Here is a 19,702-nt window from a genome sequence, read left to right on the forward strand (position 1 = left end):
GTTTTGCAGTCATGCACTTCTAAAACTTCATAAAAGCATAATCTCATAGTTCTATCCACAAGTTACAGCCACAGAATGTTGAATTAACACTTTCATGCATGAATTATGAAAATTATGAAAACCTCAATCAGGATCTTTTTTTCTTGGGTATTTTATTCATCTTTAGGCATGAAAAGATGAATAAAAATACTTCAGAAAAAATCATGGATGAGGGTTAAATAACAAAAATTACAATGAAACACATCATACATGTATAGTAACATTAAACGACCAGTGGGTGGCAGGGTATTAAGTGACACGTCAGTGTCCAATGTAGTGGTTTATGTGCAAGTATACCATCAACACTGACACAAAACAAGAAAACAGCCTTTGAATAGCTGCCCACTGTAGTGACCACTATGTGTGAAAGGGTTAAATACGATACAAAATGACCCCATTACACTACCTGGCAAACACCTAGCAACAAGCTAAAATGGGTGAGTCTCAGCATTTATTCATCTACAACACCTTATAAAAACGTGTCTTTGAAATTTTAAAGCAAACAGTACTTCAACATGGGCATGTCCCAGGGAAGCAAAAATATTAAAACCTGTTATTAAATTTTTACTTTTTGATCCCAACCTTTTCCAAGGCTATTTGGTGGGAAAAGGTTTGCAAATTCACCACATCTGTCATGCCAGATGTTTAATTACCTCTTGTTTATCACAACTATAACTCCAAAAAGTGGGTTTAGGGAAATGTGCATATCAGTGTGACTATCAATGTTTTGTACATTAGTCATTAGCCCTGACACAACAGGATTTTTCCTGTAAAGAGTGAGTTTTAAAAAGTGCACAATCAGAGTTCACTCTGAGGTGAAGGCATTTGTCAGGCTGCTGAGTCAGCTGACAGTTTCCTACCAGCATAGATGGATTATCTATGAGCAACACTTTTGTTTGACTTTTTGACTTTTGAAAAAAATATATTTTTGTTTTATATATGCAGACATTGAATAAGAAACTGCTTCAATGGACTGCTTCATCGTTAATGGTCGCAGGGACATAAGAACTGCATATTTAAAAAAGCAACCAAATCTGAAGGAAAGCTTAAAGGTTTTTGTGACTTTTTAAGTTTAAAAACTGAACTTTTCTCTGCAGTTTAAACTTACATTGCAAAAGTAAAAGTTACTCAAGCATGTTAGCGTCATTAATCAAGACTGCCAACACTATAAATTAATCTGTGTATGAGCAGATACGGCTGCCTCCAAACACAAACTTTCATAACCCTCCGATCTTTTTTTTTTTTTTCTCTTTTTTCTCCGAAAAAAAAAAAAGACGATCTGCTCTACAATTGTCAGTTTTCATCTTATGATTTCATAAATGCAACAAAACCTGGTATCACTGTATTGAACATGCAAAGTTAGAGTGTTTATAATCATTATTACGATCATAAATACAGTAAAAGATATTAATTATTTTAGTTTTTTTTTTGTGAAAGGTTTAGGGGTGTTTGTGAACTTTAGTGTTCTGTTTTTTTTAGGGAAGCAAAACCTCCCCAGGTTTTGCTTCATTTTATAGCTGATTCAGAGGACTCAGAATGAACAGCATGTGCAACAGAGAGCTGATATTCATGACAGCATGGAGCCAGATTCACTTAAAATGATCATAAATATACTAAAAAACTGTAATTGTGTACAGCTATACAGATGCTGGTTTGTGAGATACAAATCTCACAGTGATGTTAACAAGCTGTTGTTTTTTCGTTTACTTATATTTCACACTGTGGGCCGTGTTACCTTCAGTTTAAAGCTCACTATATGATTTTGTGACTCCATACAGATTTATTTGGTCAAAAATGTCTGATAAAAGTAACCGACCCCTTCATACTTTGTGCTCAATGATGCTCCTGAAAGCCAGCATTAGGTCAAGCTCTGTGAATCTTTTGTGTGAAAGGTAGAGCAGTGTTTGTGAACTTTAGTGTTCTGGTTTATTTAGGGAAGTAAAACTGACAATAAATTCCCTTTCTGGAAACTCCCAAAAATGTCTTACAAGTTGATTCACAGGACTCAGAAAAAATAGCATGTGCAGCAGAGAGCTGATGTTATTGGTGGCACGGAGCCAGATTCACTTAAAAAAAAAGATAACTGGGCATTCAAACTCAGTTCTGTATTTCATGGGTGGGACAGAGGAGACCATATATATTTTACCATCAGGGGAAACAGACGGCATATTCTTCTCTGGTCAATCTACAGAAAAAGAGGTGAGAAACCCCTTTTATTTCTTATAATGTCCAAATTTTACCCTCACAGTATGACTATTTTCTATCCTTAAAGTAAAGGACAGAAAATATTAATATTTTTAACACACATTGTGTTAAAATTTTATTCTTTTTAGTTTTTTTTGTCTTTTTCCATGCAATTTTGCTTCTTCTTAACTACATAATTATGAGATAAAATTTGTAAAATTTTCAAGGCTGCAAAACACATTTAAATTCTCTCCAGAAGTTGATTCTGTTCATCTGGATGTAACGTTTTCAGTGGGAGAAACGTTTTGTCACTCATCCAAGTGACTGATCAGTGGTTGTTGATCAATGGTCATGAGAATTTGCATAATTAAGATTAAGGACTGACCTCCCAGCCCATTGTTCCTTCAGTGGTGCTGGTTTTAGTCATTATGCAAATGTCTATAAGTAAGTAAGTAAAATGTATTTACATAGCACTTTTTAAAACAGGAAGTTATTTCAAAGTGCTTCACATGGTAATAAAAGCATATCAAATGAAACAATAAAACACTATAAAGAGGGTATAATAGCATAGCCAATAAAACAGTATACTACACCTGTATTACCTAACTGCCTGTCTAAACAGATGTGTTTTTAGCTGTCTTTTAAAAGAAGCTACAGAGTTGATGGTGCGTAGCGGGGGAGGTAAACTGTTCCACAATATTGGAGCCAAGGTTTTAAAATCGCGATCCCTCTTGGTTTTCAAACGGGTCCATGGAATGGTTGGAAGACCCCTATCAGTGGATCTAAGGATTCGGTTTGGACAGTAGGGTTGGAGAAGCTCTGTGATATAAGTGGGGGCCTCACCTTGTAGGGACATGAATGTAAGAGTGAGGATTTTAAACTGATATCTAAACTCAACCGGAAGCCAGTGCAAGGATTTTAACACAGGGTTTATATGGGAGAATTTATGACTGACTGATTTAGGAAAGCCTTAGATCAGGGGTGAGCAATCTCAGTCCACGAGGGCCGGTGTCCCTGTAGGTTTTAGATATGTCCTCGAACCAACACAGCTGATTTAAATGGCTAAATTAGCCCCTCAACATGTCCTGAAGTTCTCCAGAGGCCTGGTAACGATCTAATCATGTGATTCAGGTGTGTTGACCCAAGGTGAGATCTAAAACCTGCAGGGACACGGGCCCTCGTGGACTGAGATTGCCCACCCCTGCCTTAGACAGACAAGAAAAGACTGCGTTACAGTATGAGAGGAGATGAGGGTATGGACAAGCATCTTTAAGCATCTCCAATGAAGTAGGTAGGACATCAACTGGACTCACTGAGGGTTTCATTTGGGTCAGTATTTCTGATAGATCTTCTAGAGAAACTGGGTGAAAGGTTGGGGAAACCTGCAATCAGCTGAGACAGAAAAAGTCACTTGGATGAAAACATTTCTCCCACTCCGCTACGTCCAGATGAACAGAATCAACCTTTGGAGATTAACTTAAACTGGATGATTGAGCATGCACCAAGATACTTAAACTGCAGCCAAAGCAAGTTCACACCCACTCTATTCTTCTAAAGCCTCAATCTGTTTTGTTCTATAGCTGACTCTTCTTGGAAGCAGTATCATAGTCGTAATAACAAATGTATATAATACAGATTGTAATGTAGTTGATGCAACAGATAACTTCATAGCATATTTAAAGAAGTCATCCTGACTTTTATCTTCCACACCCTCAAAGTGGATTCAACCCTGACTCGTGTTTTTTTTCCTTTTTTAGATTATATTTTCATATTATCATAATTAAGACTGAGCATGTTGCTGATAAAAATCAGCTGAATGTGGAAGTTGTTGGTTACTTACTCAGTGTTATCATGGTTTTATTATCCAGTAAAAACAGCAAGCAGATGACAACAATGGACCAATACCATTATGTGAAGGACCAGGATGGTAGTGCACTCTGGATCAGTGGTAACTGCTTGTGTCTGAGTTGGTAATGTGTTTGTTTTGACTTTTTTTGAAATTATATTTGTCTGTCAGAGACTCCACCCACCCCCGGGTTGGCTGTCTCTAGATTCAGACGCTGGTTATTTCCTGGTGTGACAGCCGTGATCCTGTTGACTGTGATCATAATCCTGGGAGCTAGCAGTAAGTATGCACATGTATTCTTGTTAATGTCATATGTGGGGACTACTGCTTTTGGGTCACTAGTAAGGCCCAATTTTTGTGAGTTTCACAAACAGTCATGTATCATGTGGTTTGTGGCTTTGATGCCTAATGACAGCAAACACTGGACCTCTGAAGCGCACTTCAGCATGCTGGTGCAAATAGTATAGTATAATATAATACCATACGTTTGGTTTATAGCTGCTAGAAAAGAAAAAACAGACCACTGTGACTGCACATAAAGCTAACAGAAATGTAGTCACATTAAAACTTAGCTAAAGCTAACTCTCAGACTTTATCTTGTAGAAGACTCGAAGAAAATTTTGGTCCAACGTGACAGCCAATAAGTGATGATCGTTAAAACTTTTTTCCGCGTTTGCAGTTTAGGGCTGCAATTATCAGTTATATTGTCATTTATTTTCATTCCACTTTATTGTGTTGTGTTATATTGAACACATTTACTTTATTTTATTTTATTTATTTATTATTTTTTGTATATTATTGGTGTGCATTTAAATTTTGCTTGACATTTATATTTATAACTTTTCTTCATAGAGCAAAATTTAAAAAGCCCATTACCTTTTTAGCACTTTGAGATTTTTTCCCTTAATGTTAAAATTTTGTTTTCAGTAACAAAATTTTCCAGCATTTTGCGTGAGTACATGTTATGTTGTGTTATGTTATGTTGTGTTATGTTGTGTGTTATGTGTTATGTTAACATGTTATGTTATACACACTCTTAAAATTTCTTTGTGTTTTTGTTGTCTGCTTGTTCAGACATAAAGGTGTCAAATCACCTGTGGTCTTTGGAGCAGAGACTTTCCAACCAGAAGGACGTCTTCCAGTCGCTGCATTCCTCAGTGCCTCAGGTTCAAGGTAACACACCTATTAGCTATGATAAAATATTAAATATAAAAATAAAATAATATAATTTTATATATTTTTAATAAAATATTAAAAGTAGGTTACCCTCCTGCTCTGATGGCTGCAGCCCTAGTGATTCTGAGCACAGAGCCCACACAAATATTTATTTTATGTTAAATGTTGGCAATAGTTTTCTGCTGTGAGGCCCAGGGTTCACTTCATAGCAGTAAATACAAAAGACATCATTTGATGGTAGTAAATGTTTTAACCCTTTCATGCCCCTCTATCATATTGATACAGAGGTATGGATTTTTCAGAATGTTCCACTTTTAAAAGCATTTTCTGTCAGTTTTTATTTCACGGTTCAGACTTTGCAGGGTTGAACACAATGTTGTTTTTGTGTTTGTTTGTTTTTGTTCAGACGTAAACACGTCAAATCGTCTATCGTTTGTGGAACAGAGAGTTTCCAACCTGATTGATGTCATCCAATTACTGAATGACTCACTGAAGCATGTTCAAGGTAACAACATGTATGTATGTATGATGAGAGCAAATTTGACTACACATGAAAACATAACAATAATAAATGTGTGTTTTGTTTTTTAACACATTTCAGTCAAACAGAACATAATATTTTGTCTTCAGTAACAATAATTTACTTTTCAGATACGTATATCTTAGCTTATCTCAACTTGTGCTACAGACTATGTTACATTTAACTGTACTTTCTGTTGTCTGTTCATTCAGTCACAAAGACAGACACACACACACACACACACAGTGCTACAGTGAGCCACAAATTTAACAAAAAAAATGTCAGAAGTAGCAAAATTGATATAAATGATATAAATTAAAACTCATAATGTTCAATAAAATTTTCCATTTTGAAAGATTCATGTGTGGCTGTGTGGCAGGAAGGATGAAGGACCCAATTGCAGGACTCGTACACTGAATGTAAACTTAAAGCAGCAGCTTTATCCACTTGGAAAAATCCTCCATAAAATAACTTGAACATGAAAACTGAGAGCTAATAACTGAGAAACTAGTAACAGTAGGAAATGAGGAGCACAGAACTATGAATGATAGAAACCAGATTGAGAAAGTTGCAGCACTTTGGGTGGTAGGACACAACAACGGCCAGAGGGAAACACAAGGCTTAAATACACAAGGGACAAACAAGGGAACACGAAACAGGAGGGAAACACAGCTGGGACTAATCTGAGATAATGAGATGGGGAGGAAGCAAAACTGAATAAACTGAATTTTTCAAAATAAAACAGGAAACATGAGACCTTCACAAAGACACAAACTTAACACTGTGACATGGAGACATGACTGACCAGCGGAACAGAGGGAACATGAAACACGGAGACAAAGTAACTAAACGTGGAACACGGGGAAGGCAACTAGAAACTAGGACCTAAAAGCAAAGGAGAGCCAAAAACATGAAAAACAATAAACCAAAGAATATAACTTAAACCAGAATTACACAAACTGGTTCACAGACCATTTCTGTGAGGTTAAACTTAATGGGTTTTTTTAAAATGCATTTTCTACTTTCTGCTTGTTCAGACACAGACACATCTAATCGTCTATTATCTGTGGAGCAGAGAGTTTCCAGCCTGACTGACGCCACCCAATTACTGAGTGACTCACTGCGGCATACTGAAGGTAACACACCTATTAGTTAAACTTCACATTAGTATTCCTTCATTTGCTGTGGAAAAAAGGGAAAAGAAAACAAAGGAAAAAAACAAAATTCAATGGTGAGTAATTGGACAATAGTTTTCAGAGGACAGATGCCTCAAATTATGTAAAAGACTAAGTTGTGCAATTCCTCCATCATAAGTTTAAGCTACTTTTTGTCATTATTTTAAAGAAGAACTTTCACCACTCTGGGCCTGTTATTTTTGTTTATTTATTTATTTTTACCAATGAGGATTTATCAATATGATTAATGTGCTCTTAATAACTCACCTAGTTAAATAAAGAATATATTGACTTACTGTGTTATAAAACATTTATAATAACTTCTACTGTACAACCTTTTGGTACATAAAAACATACCATGTTGGTGTTTGGACATGAAGTTATAGAACTTGGCTCTTCAATTATTTTGTGGCTCCAGTTAATTTGCATCATTTTACACGTAGCAATTTCAAGTTTCATTCCAGTATCCATGCTGCTAAAGTGCTAACATGCTAAATGCTTTTGTTTACAGAAATGGCTAATGACCTTCATCAGCTAAAGCTTGCTGTTGAAAACAACAAGGATCAGCTGACCTCAGGTCTGTCTGCATTACTGCACTTTCTTCTGCTGGTGATAACTTCATACGTCACTAACTGGTGTTTGTCCTGTGTGTGTGTTCAGTGACCAAGACCCTGAAGAAGTTGTCGGTCATCGACTCTCTCAGTAAGAGTGTCGCTGCCATCAAATGTACCATCAACCTCATCCTCAACAACAGTACGTTCACTCATATTTGGCCATATCAGGAAAATGCACATCTGCACACTGCCCACATCTGTTTATCTGTCTGTACCAATCAGGTTCAGATGCAGGAGACTGTTGTCCTGTGGGTTGGACTGGGTTTGAGTCCAGCTGTTACTTCTTCAGCAGTGAGTCTCAGTCCTGGAACGAGTCCAGAGACTGGTGTGAAACACAGCAAGCCCATTTGATCATTCTCCACACTGACAAGCAGTGGGTAAGACAGTTCGTGGTAGTTTTAAGTGCCTGAGTTAAAGAAATGCGGACTTCTGTTTAGGTTGGTGAAGATGGTTCACCTCTGATTAAAGAAGCATATTCAGCAGAAAAAGATGAAGGGGACTCACATATTTAACCTTCTGGTAAAATACTATCACACGTTTCTTTATTGCTTTACTAAAAATCTACTCAACAGTTGCCCCAAAGCAAAAGTTAAGAACTACAAACTTTATTTACTATACACCCTTTGCTTTACACACACTCATGCTACCCAGAGGATGAGACCTGCTGACCAAGCTATAAATTATCCTGAGTGATTTTCTTCAACAGCATTCTTTCTTTTTGTTTAGGACTTTGTGATCAATCAAACAACCCCTCAGTATTTCTGGGTCGGTTTGTCTGACTGGAGAACTGGGAGTTGGGAGTGGGTGGATCAGACACTGTACACTGTGGAGCCCAGGTCTGTCTCAGTCCACTCTTGTCTCAAAGCAAAACACGCACTAGTTTCAAAATGTTTTGGTTTTTATCAAGATTTGTTATATTACCTAAACCTAATATTAAAGCTTTAAATGCCTAAATATAACCAAGAAGTTTCATATCCTAAATCAAACTGTAAAATGTTTGTCCAGAAACGGTAACCAGTAGATCAGAGATCGTGAGTGTCATGGGAGCAGGGAGCTTTCAGCATAAAGAGGAATTATTATCAGTCAGTGCTCCACAGGAATTACACATAATGTGTGTGTGTGTGTGTGTGTGTGTGTGTGTGTGTTTCAAGGCGGTGGAAACCTGGGCAGCCCGACAACTGGGCCCATCATGGTCTAGGACCTGGGAATGAAGACTGTGCTCACCTACACAATGATGGACGCCTGAACGACCAGCACTGCTCCATCAGAGAACGCTTCATCTGTCAGAAAGACAACCTGAGAGTCTGAACACACCTGCAGGCCTGACGCCACCCACTTCAGAATAAAAGGAACAAGCACTGGATAGAAAAACAATGAGAACTTCTAATACAATCAGGAAATTCCACTCTGTGGACTTCCTCTTTCATGTAGAGTTCTTTCAAAATATTCCAGAATTAATAAATGCAACATAGCCTATTTAGAAACAGTCCACGTATCCTATACAAACACACTTCAGACCATCTTTACATCTCTCCTTAAAAATGTTATTTAAAATAAAAAATAAATTTTTAAAATTTAAGAGGTCCAGTCTTAGAACATTTCCTCAAATTTCCAGAATATGATAACGTTCCACATTATTGTCAGAGGGGAACTCTAAACATTGGAGTTGTAGCCAGAATTTAGTTTATTTGCTTTAAGCTTCAAAATAATGCTAATACACTGAAAATCTAAATAAATGAAGATCAGACTCTTGCTCATGCTGACAATATGCATATAATGTACATAATGAAACATCCCAAATGTTCTTTAGTAGACATGTAGCTGTGCATTCACTTTCACTGTAAACTTATATGAGATGTCAGATGTACTTTGTTCCATGTAGGCATTCAATAAATCCTCCTATTGATCTTTTATATTGTTTCTCTAAAACGTAAATGACATTCATTGAACCTTGCGATCATGTTATTTTGTAAATCACACCTCATTTGTTTATATTTTTCCAGTAGGATGGACAACAGATGCAGCAGTTGATTGAAAAGTGTCAGGGAGGAAAGTGCAAGATCTCTAACCGCTGACTGACATGTTGTAGTCAGACATTATGACATACATTAAAATAATTGAAAACAAATCTGTGTCTGTCACTGCTTCTTTACCTTTATTGCCACTGCTACTCAAAAACATTTTAATGATTATCTGTTTGTCCGTCACTTTTCCTTTTAGTCTGTTTGCAGCTCCAGACTCAGGTATTTTCAGATGTTTGTCCTTTTTTCCATGAAAGTTTAGTTCTTTGTAGTTGTTGATGTAGATTATCTCAATGTAGTAATCAGCTAACACACACACACACAGGTGGTGTTTTCCAGTGCAAAGTGCAGCTCGTGGCCAATGACCTGAGGCTGTGTTTGGACAGTTCGCCTGTTTGTTCATTGGGGACTGGACGAAGACGAAGTCAGACGCACGCCATTTCACGCAGAGACAGACCCAGAGACCAGAATCGCCATGACGACTGAATACCATGACAATGTGGACGAAGAAATGAGCAATTTCTGGAACAAAGGTGCCTGTCTGTGTGTCCACCTGTCTGTGTGTTCTGTAAAATGAAAAACTCATGTCCTATTTGTCTGTCCGCAGAGCCTCGTACTGTCGATTTCTCTAGGTTCTCCAGGTACAGACGATGGCTCTTTCCTGCTCTGACGGCTACACTCCTCGTCATTCTGATCATAGCTCTGGGAGCCAGCAGTGAGTACACTCAGGACACAACTGGGCCTTAAGGTCACTATTCATCAAAATAGACACCTAAAACACAAGTGTATAGATTTTCCTGTGTGGCCTGCGTTATCCTTTTGGATAAACAGCTGTCCACTTTAGGAGATATTGACTTTAGAGGTGTCTGGCTTCACTTCAGTATAATATAATCAAATGATGCTCAACTTGTTGCTCTGAAGGTGTAAAACATACATTAGTTTGTGGGCAGTAACTGACCCAGCATGTTCTTGTTTCTTTCTTGAAACTCTTTTCTGTCTACTGTCTACCTCTATCAACCAAAAGAGGTGTGTTTTTATCAACACAGTCGTCATTTTCCATCCTAATGACTGGAAACTTTCTCTCAGGAACTTTGTTCTCAGATACTTGACAGTTTCCTTCTGACTGTTGTCGCCTCTGCTGTTTAAATCCATACAAAATTAGGAGTCTGTTAGGCTAAGATGCTGTGCTAATCCAGAAGACAGATAGCAATCTAATGTTTCACTCACATTTCCTTGATTTAGTCTTTATTGATAACGATTTATATAAGGTCATGCATACTTCAGTTGTTCATCTTGATTGTAAAGTGCTTTATGACTCAGCTGGAGGTCCAGTTGATAAGAACACCACTGCACAGATTTTAACTGGCACCAACAAATATAAAAACATTTTTCTTGTACTGCCAAATTCTGATGTTGAAATATTGCTAACTGATTTTAAAGCATTCAATGACCTTGCTCAAGATAGACTCATATTAATCCATGTGTCTATGTGTTTACTTAGAACAGTGAATGGAGCAGTGCTGATTATCCCAAGGTCTTACTGGGCCTTTTGCTGAGAGAGCTCCCAAACTGGGGTACAGTCAGCCCATTGAGGTCAGAATAGAGATCCAGCTGTGTAATTATAAACTACTGCATTACATAAACCTGAAATCTGTGTGGAACAGCTGACCCGTAAGATGTGTAGAAGAAAACAAAACATTTGTTATTGAAGATACAGTTACCGTGCCATATCAACAAAACAATAACCTTTAAAAAAACTTCAGAAAGCATGGAGAACAACAGTTCAAGCTTTTTTTTTTTTTTTCAGAGTTGTTTTTTTATTTTTTTATTTTTTTGCCTGTCCCGTTTGGTTCTTTTGTAATCAGAATTATTGTCTAAAGGCGAGGAAAGATACCCAACGGATTTACTTTACCAAATTGACCATCATAGCCTTGCCGTAATGGTCTATTTGATTCACCTTTTATTGTTTATTTTATTTTATTTATTTATTTTATTTTCACTTGCTAGATACAGGACAGACTTGAATGAGGAAAAGAAAAGGGAGAAAGGAAGAGGGGGAAAAAACAGCGGAGAAGAGGGATGGGGATAAAGGGCAAAGAAACCCAAAAACAACTAAATAAGCAGGCAAAAAAAAATACATATATCAATCACCTGGATCACCTGTTGAGAAAGAAAAAACACAACAAGCAGAAGAAAATGAGAGCAATACAATAAACAACATCACGATGATATATGTGAATATAACAGTAAATACTAAATATTAAACATTATTGTGCAGCACGTAAGATCGACAGCGCACAGTGTGCTTTGAGGTAGGAGCCAAAAAGGGTGTAGTTTGTGTGTGTGAGCACCCGTGTGTACACCTGTGAGCATGGACGCGCTTGTTTTTAAAAGGTTCCTTCATGTAATGATCTGCTAGAGGGTGTGGAGGGGCCACTGCCCCATCCTCCAGGGCATGAAGCAGGTATGGAGGAGATCAAGACTCCAGACATCCAGAGGCCCCCAGAACACAAGAGACCAAGGAAGACCAACAGAGGGGCAGCTGCACCACTATCCCAGAAAGAGCTGAGGAGAGTCCCAGATGAGGGGTCACCCAGCAGCCACGGAGCAGAAGCCAGGGGGGGTTGCAGTGACGTGCCCGTGAGCTCTGCCGGCAGCCAGCTGCACCAGCGTGACCGAGCCCCAGGCCGAGAGGCCGTGGGGGACCCCACCCCCGAAGTGGCCCGAGCGAGCCCCAGGCTCCAGGCCCCGATAAGCAGCCACCAAGGAGTGAGCCGGTGTGTACCTGGGCACCCACCCCCGGACACAAAGAACCACCAACGCACCGATGTCTGAGGGCGTCTGCCACCGGCAGGGGAAGTGGTGGGGGGAGATAGGCCTCCATACCTGAGATGTCCCCAGAGAGGTGGCGTCTGATACCCAACCTGACATATAGACACAGACATACAGGCACACAAAGATACAAACATCCATTCCCACCCTCATGCTCTCATATGCAATTACTCAACACTCAACCAACGTGGAGACAGACATAGAGAGACACTGTACACACAATCACACTCCCCAAGCGTACTCTAAGAACCAGGTCTAGGTACCTTTGCCCCTGGAGGGGGAAACTGCACCCAGACCCAGGTGGTGTTACCCTTTTTTTCCTGCGGTGGGGAGAAGCAGACCGCCCCGACTCCGCAGCAGCAGGGAGGCCCCACACTCCAGACCCCAGTCGGACGGCCAACTCCTCCTCCTAGCCCCCCCGCTCCAGCAGGTCTCAGAGAACGGGGGTGTGAGAAGACTCCAAAACCTCCCTCCGCCTGCTCATATGTAGTGTTGATGCATGTGTGTTCTAAGGTGCATTAAAAACCCAGGAGGGCATGGAGCTACCTGCCAGAGAGCAGCAGGTAAGCGCATAGCCCCTCCTGATAGCCCTCGATGTCTACTTGTATTTAAAATTGAGAGGTGGGCAACGACGCCAGGGGTGAGGTGTACACCCTGATGGTCTTTTGGAGTCCGTGTAGCGTGCCCACCCCCAAGATCTTATATATATGTGTTATGAGAGTGTGAGTAATGCGAATGTCTAAGTGGTGAGATAAAATTGAGGCACAAGAAGCCAGAAGGGGACAGAGGGGGGATGCCTCCCCTGCACCCTGGTGACACACCTTTACCCCAAGGCCCTGCATGTGTGGGTGATTGTGGTGGAGCGGGAAGAGGGAGGCAGCTGGAGATGGGGAGGGAAGGAAGGGAGGGGCAAGTGACCCCTCCCTGGGGCCAGCTCCCCCGCTGACCCCAGTAGGCACCCCCATACTCTGCAACCCACCAGGGAAAGGGGGCCCAGGCCCATCCGGACCAGAGCCCAGAACAGCAGCGCCGCTCGGCCCCACAGAGCCCGGGACAGCCCACCTGACCCCACCACAGAGAAAGCTGCACCCACCCCGTCATCCATTCATCTTCCAGACTACACAAGACAATAGACGCCCAGGCTAAGATCTTCCTCCACCTCTCCTGTATCTCCCCCTCCTGCACAGTGAGTTCCTGAAGAGAGGAGAGCTCCTGCAAGGTGTAACAACCTCCCCCACCAGTTGAAGAGCCCCCCAGGTGGCTCGATGCACTGGCGGCACCCCGCACCAGGGCCGGGCCCCCATACACCCACCCGCCCGCAACCCCAGCAACATACCAACCAAACCCAAGCCCCCGAGGCCCAGCCAGGGCCCCAGCCCAGAGACGGAGCGCCCCCAGAACCTCACGCCCGTCCCGGACCCACCCAGGGGCAGCCAGGCTACCAGGTCAGTAACCCACGTCCGTCAGCACAGACCCTCCCCTAGCCCCGCTGCACGCAGCCATGAGGAAATCGTCACCTAAGAGCCAACAGAGCCCCTAATAGGCCATGGGGTGGCTGTAGCCAATAGGCCATCAGGTGGCAGAGCAGGTCAGCCACTAATCAGAAGGTCGGTGGTTCGATCCCAGGCTGCCTCCTGGCTGCATGACAAATATCCTCGGGCAAGATACTAACCCCATGTTTGCCTACTGGTGGTGGTCAGAGGGCCCGGTGGCGCCTGTGTCCGGCAGCCTCGCCTCTGTCAGTGCGCCCCAGGGCAGCTGTGGCTACAATGTAGCTTACCATCGCCAGTGTGTGAATGTGTGTTTGAATGGGTGAATGACTGAATGTAGTGTAAAGCGCTTTGGGGTCCTTAAGGACTAGAAAAGCGCTATACAAATGCAGGCCATTTACCATTTACCATGACCGCTACCCCGGGTTGAGCCCCCCAAGGAAGATGCTCCTGGGGAACCCCCCGACGCCCTAAGCCTGTCCCTACCCCCACACCAATCACAACAGCAAAGATGGGACCAAACTATGACCCACCACCCCCACTAGGTGATGGAGCTAATCAAAGGAGCCCAGAGCAATTGATCTGATGTGGTGGCAGAGGCTGTATCAAGACTAATGTAATCTAATAGATAATTTCTATATTGGTTAGAATTAAGATTATTTTTATTTTTCCAGTTCATGAGGACTGTTTTCTTGGCTATGCATAGGGCAGTGAAAACCATATGGGCTATATTCTTTTCTGTAGTGACATTATCTAAGCTGCCCAACAAACACACTAAAGGGGAAGTTGGAATGTTACATTTCAGACACTTTGATAAGTCTTCACATATCTCACGCCAAAACTTCAGAACTGGTGGACAGAACCAAAGAGCGTGGATATAATTGTCCGGTGTTTTGGTTTGACAGTGTGAGCAGTTGCTGGTAGTCTTAAAGCCCATCTTGAACATCCGATGACCTGTGTAGTGCACTCTATGTAGTATTTTGTATTGAATTAATTGAAGACTGGGATTTCTAATTAGATGAAAGGTTTTTAAGCAAATCTGAGACCAGAAGTTTTGGTCTAAGTTAACTGATAAATCCGCTTCCCATTTTGCAATAGGAAGTGATATTGATTTTTCTGTTTTAGAAAGCATTCTGTATATTTTGGATAGTAATTTGGGGGTTTTAAGAGTAAGAAATTGAACCACACTTGATGGTGTTTGTAGTTCAACTTGACCCGGTTTAAATTTCATTTTTACTATGGATTTAATTTGTTGATATTCTAAAAATCTTTTCTTGTTGATCCCATGTTGTGTAACTAGTCTGTCAAATGAAATAAATTCTGTTCCTTCTAGTATATGTTCTAAATATTTGATTCCTTTACCACTCCAATCTGAAAAGTTTATCATATTATTGTTTTGTAATATGTCAGGGTTGTTCCAGATAGGTGCACGTTTGCATGGGATCAATGAAGACTCCGTCAATTTTAGTTTAAGCTTTTTAAAAGATTACAAAAAGGCTGGCTCTGTGGAGGCAAAAGATAACGAAAGTAATGGTGCATAATGTGTGCTACGCCATAAACAGTTAAGCAGATGTAAATAATCAGATAACAAAATAAGGTGAACAACAACAGTAAGTACTTTTATTTAATGGTGAGAACATAGACAAAGATCCTATGAAAAACGATTAAGTATTTCTTTTCGGTAATGATTTGATGAAAATAATTATTATTTTATAATTTTTTTTTATGTCTGTGTGTTTGCAGACACGTCGACATGGAACCGATTGTGGTCCTCGGAGAAAAGTGTTTCTAATCTGACTGAGTCACTGAGGGACACACAGCAGCTCACCAAAGGTAGCTCAGATGTACTCATACTGTGATACCAACTGCTGGCTTTTTCATCTTTTTCACACTTTAGTTTCCCGTTCTTCTACCACAGATACAGCAAAAGAAGTTTTGTCAATGAAGTTTGCTGTGGAGAACAACAAGGACCAGCTGGCATCAGGTGGAAACTCTGCAGAGCAACACTGCATACACATTAACACTAGCAAGTAGTTTTATTAACATACCTGTGCTTTGTGTGTGCAATTCCTCAGTATCAGAGGCACTGAGGCAGCTCTCAGTCCTGGACGCTCTCCGCAGGACGGTCGCTGAACTCAAATGTTCTTTAGAACGCTTGGTCAACAACGGTACACAGCTCCCGTCTAACCCTGTTCCCTCTGCTTCATTTACCAAAGATGCCCTCACAGTTTTAAGCTTATAGAACAGCTTTACCGTTACTAAAGAAGAAGCCTGTGTATAAATGTGCCTTGGTTCATTGGCCCCCAAGTCATTTATCTCTGAGTCTGAGGCATCTGATGAGCTCAGACCAACTTCAAACACCTGCAGGCATTACTGGAAGGTTTAAACAGGTTCTTGAAGCTAAGAACCAAACTTCATGTTTCTTTGTATAAACTGTAACAAGCTAAGGCAGAAAGGTTTTGTCTCTCTGGGGGGGAGCGAGGTCTTATGAGGAAATTAGTAACTAAATTGTGTTATTTCCTAATTTAAGATTTGTATTAAGCTCTCCAATTGTTCCATTTGTTTATTATATTTATTTGTTATTATTTGTTTGGCCTTCTTTTATTTTAGAATTTCTTAACCATGTGATTGTGTGCTTTCATCCACTGATCTTTTTTGAAAAGGATGATGTTAATCTCATCATATTTCTTCACTAAAAATATGTTTTTCTAAAACGAGTTCTCACAACGACTGTCTAATATCTCCTATGATTGTCCCCTTTTAAAGAAGGTCTCCAATATCTAAAAGTGTATTTTTGAAATGACTTATAAAACATGGAAACCAGACACTTTCTGTCTGTCCGTCTGTCAGGCACGACATCACACGGCTGTTGTCCTCTGAATTGGGATTCTTTCGGCACCAACTGCTACTTATTCAGTACCACGCCATTATCGTGGCACGATGCCAGAGACTGGTGTAATGGACACGAATCTCACTTGGTCATTCTTCTCACTGACGAGGAGTGGGTGAGTTGGCTGTCCCTCTCATCTGTTTGCACTGACACTCAACTTTGTGATGCAGCTTAAACACACTGTCACCTCAGTAGGAGCTCTTTTGTGATGAGCTAATCAATAAAAGCCGAACTACAGCTCATGTATGTGACTGAAAAGGGGAGGAGCCTGTATTGATCCTTGATTGAAACTGAAAATTAGAGTTTTCTGTCCGTCTGCCTTTAACAGGATTTTGTGACCCAGCGTACTGTGGGCTCCTTCCACTGGGTGGGTCTGACTGATGAGAGGACTGGGCAGTGGGAGTGGGTCAACCAGACACCCTACATCATGAACCGGAGGTAAGCTGTTACACTTAAAAAACAAAACAACTGATGGTATACATGCAAGAAAATGAGGGGCTGTGTTTTTTGTACTGCCAATTAGGAAGAGAATGTAATTGTTCTGCCCATTACTCATGCCGGTCGCTTAGACTACCAATCAGGTGGAACAAGATAACCTTCCTAGCACACCTGATCATTTCTCACAGCACACCTGTGTGCCATGACACAGTGGTTGGGAAACACTGCCATAAGGAAGACAATAGTGCTACATAAGAGTACATAACCAGTGTATCAACCATTCAAAGGTAATCTTGCTACACAGATTCCCTATATTTAGACCAGCCATGAATGACCTCAGTCACACAGGCCTGGTGTTGGTTACTAGGGGAAAATGGGTATTCCCTGAGTAGTTGGTGAGCAGTTATTACTGGCTGATAGTTACTGTGAAAATGGTTGCTAAAGCAGCGCCCTCTTTGCGACCACTTCACTTCTAGACAGCAAAGAGAGGTCTTTAGGATGCTGATTTTTTGTTTGTTTGGGGTTTTTTTTTTTTTTTGCTAAAGGCACCACAGTCCAAGTATGATGAACCTTTTGTTAAAAAAGATGTGTCTTTTGGGGTTTTTTTCTAATTCAGCATATTTCTAATATTTATTCTTGTTCATTTATAAACACTATTAGGTAATTAATCATGAGTAAAATATCATGAGTCAATATTATCAGGAAACCATCTGGAACATTTTCTATTTACAGTTAACCCAGAGTCATTGTGAGACAATGATTTTTAGAGAATCCTAATTGTAGAATGAATAGATTTAATAGACGTTATATTCAGTCCCATCATCACCATCATTATGAGCTTCTGGAAAAACAAAGACATCCTTTTTTCCAATATCAAAAGGTATGAAGTGGCGAGGGTGTCCTACTTTATGTTTATGAGGAGTTCACATGACCTCACATGGTCTTTTTAAAGGCACCTAAAAAGAGTATGTCACAAATAATACGCAAAGGACAAAAGGAAAAGTGTCCAGAGAGCCATAATCATGGAAAATCATCAGACATCTAAGCGGCATCTTCGGGACTACCACTTCGTCATCAGCTGTACTCGCTGCTGACATCTGAAAGTCTTTTTGCAGGACCTTCATAGTCCAGACCTCCAGGCAGGAAAAAGCAGCCTCTTCATTTTGTTGCTGAACTGAAGTCCCAGTCCTCAGGCACTTCATGTCACATCTACATTATTATAATCTCAGGGGTACACCACTATTATATTTATATCATACTGGTCATGCTTATGTGTGTTTGGCGATAACTGTAACTACAAATATCCAAAATGTGATTCTGTTCATCTGGACGTTTTCAGTTGAACAGAATCAAGTTTTGGAGATTTCCTTACCTGGATGATTGAGCATGCATCAAGACATAACTATAAATAGTTATTTGGCATTACTGCATTTGTGTTTGAGAAATTCTGTGCGCATTTTCCCATATAGTTCATTGTATGAGCTGCAAAAATGTTTATAGCGGCTGTAAAGTTGGACGTTTTACCTTGAAAATTTGTGGGAACTGAGTGACTGCTGGAACGAGCCTCAATTGGACATTATAGGAACTGCAACTTCACGTGCTTTGACGCTGGCTTCTCTTGTCTGTCATGGTGGTTGCAGCTCACCTTAAGACTCACTTTGTATCATTCTTTTGTAGGAGGTGGAAACCTGGGCAGCCTGACGCCTGGACCCATCATGGTCTCGGTCCCGGGGATGAAGACTGCGCTCATCTTCATTCTGAAGGACGTCTTAACGATCTGCACTGCTCCAGCAAAATGCGCTTCATCTGTCAGAGGCACACCATTAAGAACTAAACTCAGATGTGAGCTATGTGCTGACACCATTGAATAGTGTGATTACAAGCTACCAGAATGATCTGTTTCTGCTGTGCTGAGGGAAAGTTCATTAGTGCTTTGCAGTTTGTATGTTGTATCAAAATCTTGATGTACCTAATTTTCCAGAACTCCACTGGTGTCCAAAAATCTAATAAAACACATCATCAATTTCCCTGAAACCTTCCTTCATTATCCCGAACAAACCAAGAGATTAAAAGTTCTTTAAATAGTTCTTTGAATTCCTGAAAGAGTAGCCCTAAAGGAAAACTCTCAATGTCCTAAAAAAGGTACGGTTTCACAGATCAAGTGTTTCTTAAGCCAAGTCACTTTTGAGAATTCCTTAATTAAATGATCAGGTTCCTTAAAAAAGTTTTGAACTTGAAGTGCATTAAAAAATACGGAAGCGTAGAGCTGCCACCCAGGCAAAAGAAAAATACAAGTGTATCACGTTATAACGTGAAACGTTTATTGTTCTAACAAGATACTTTTCACGTTTGTACAATATACCTTTCACGTTTGAACAACATAATATCACGTTATTACAATATACATAATTATCACGTTCGTACAATATAAATATTATATTGTACGAACGTGATAATTATATTGTACGAACGTGATA

General features: G+C 40.4%; 2 protein-coding genes across 2 annotated transcripts; both read left to right on the forward strand.

The window, feature by feature from the left end:
* The first annotated feature begins 2,196 nt into the window (after positions 1 to 2,196).
* Positions 2,197 to 9,682, forward strand: LOC118455892 (C-type lectin domain family 10 member A-like). The gene is made up of 11 exons (XM_087831677.1): positions 2,197 to 2,238; positions 4,092 to 4,171; positions 4,241 to 4,348; positions 5,144 to 5,242; positions 5,652 to 5,750; positions 6,803 to 6,901; positions 7,452 to 7,517; positions 7,601 to 7,693; positions 7,777 to 7,931; positions 8,281 to 8,390; positions 8,706 to 9,682. Exons 2-11 carry the CDS (start codon positions 4,108 to 4,110, stop codon positions 8,860 to 8,862), a joined length of 1,050 nt encoding a protein of 349 aa, XP_087687803.1. The 5' UTR covers positions 2,197 to 2,238; positions 4,092 to 4,107; the 3' UTR covers positions 8,863 to 9,682.
* A 276-nt stretch (positions 9,683 to 9,958) lies between these two features.
* On the forward strand, positions 9,959 to 19,259 carry LOC102781046 (C-type lectin domain family 10 member A-like). Its single transcript, XM_087831671.1, has 8 exons — positions 9,959 to 10,108; positions 10,183 to 10,290; positions 15,641 to 15,730; positions 15,816 to 15,881; positions 15,973 to 16,065; positions 16,748 to 16,902; positions 17,116 to 17,225; positions 18,903 to 19,259. The coding sequence occupies exons 1-8, from the start codon at positions 10,051 to 10,053 to the stop codon at positions 19,057 to 19,059; spliced, it is 837 nt and encodes a 278-aa protein (XP_087687797.1). The 5' UTR covers positions 9,959 to 10,050; the 3' UTR covers positions 19,060 to 19,259.
* Positions 19,260 to 19,702: the final 443 nt, after the last annotated feature.

The sequence above is a fragment of the Neolamprologus brichardi genome, chromosome 3 (genome assembly GCF_056152115.1).
Source record: "Neolamprologus brichardi isolate AB-2024 chromosome 3, ASM5615211v1, whole genome shotgun sequence".
NCBI classification, from domain to species: domain Eukaryota; kingdom Metazoa; phylum Chordata; class Actinopteri; order Cichliformes; family Cichlidae; genus Neolamprologus; species Neolamprologus brichardi.

Coding starts and splice junctions, on each gene's coding strand:
- LOC118455892 (XM_087831677.1), top strand. CDS start 4,108: ATGACAACAATGGACCAATACCATTATGTGAAGGACCAGGATGGTAGT. Junction 5,751..6,802: donor CTCACTGAAGCATGTTCAAG/GTAACAACATGT, acceptor CTGCTTGTTCAG/ACACAGACACATCTAATCGT. Junction 8,391..8,705: donor CTGTACACTGTGGAGCCCAG/GTCTGTCTCAGT, acceptor GTGTGTTTCAAG/GCGGTGGAAACCTGGGCAGC.
- LOC102781046 (XM_087831671.1), top strand. CDS start 10,051: ATGACGACTGAATACCATGACAATGTGGACGAAGAAATGAGCAATTTC. Junction 15,731..15,815: donor CACACAGCAGCTCACCAAAG/GTAGCTCAGATG, acceptor CTTCTACCACAG/ATACAGCAAAAGAAGTTTTG. Junction 16,066..16,747: donor AGAACGCTTGGTCAACAACG/GTACACAGCTCC, acceptor TCCGTCTGTCAG/GCACGACATCACACGGCTGT.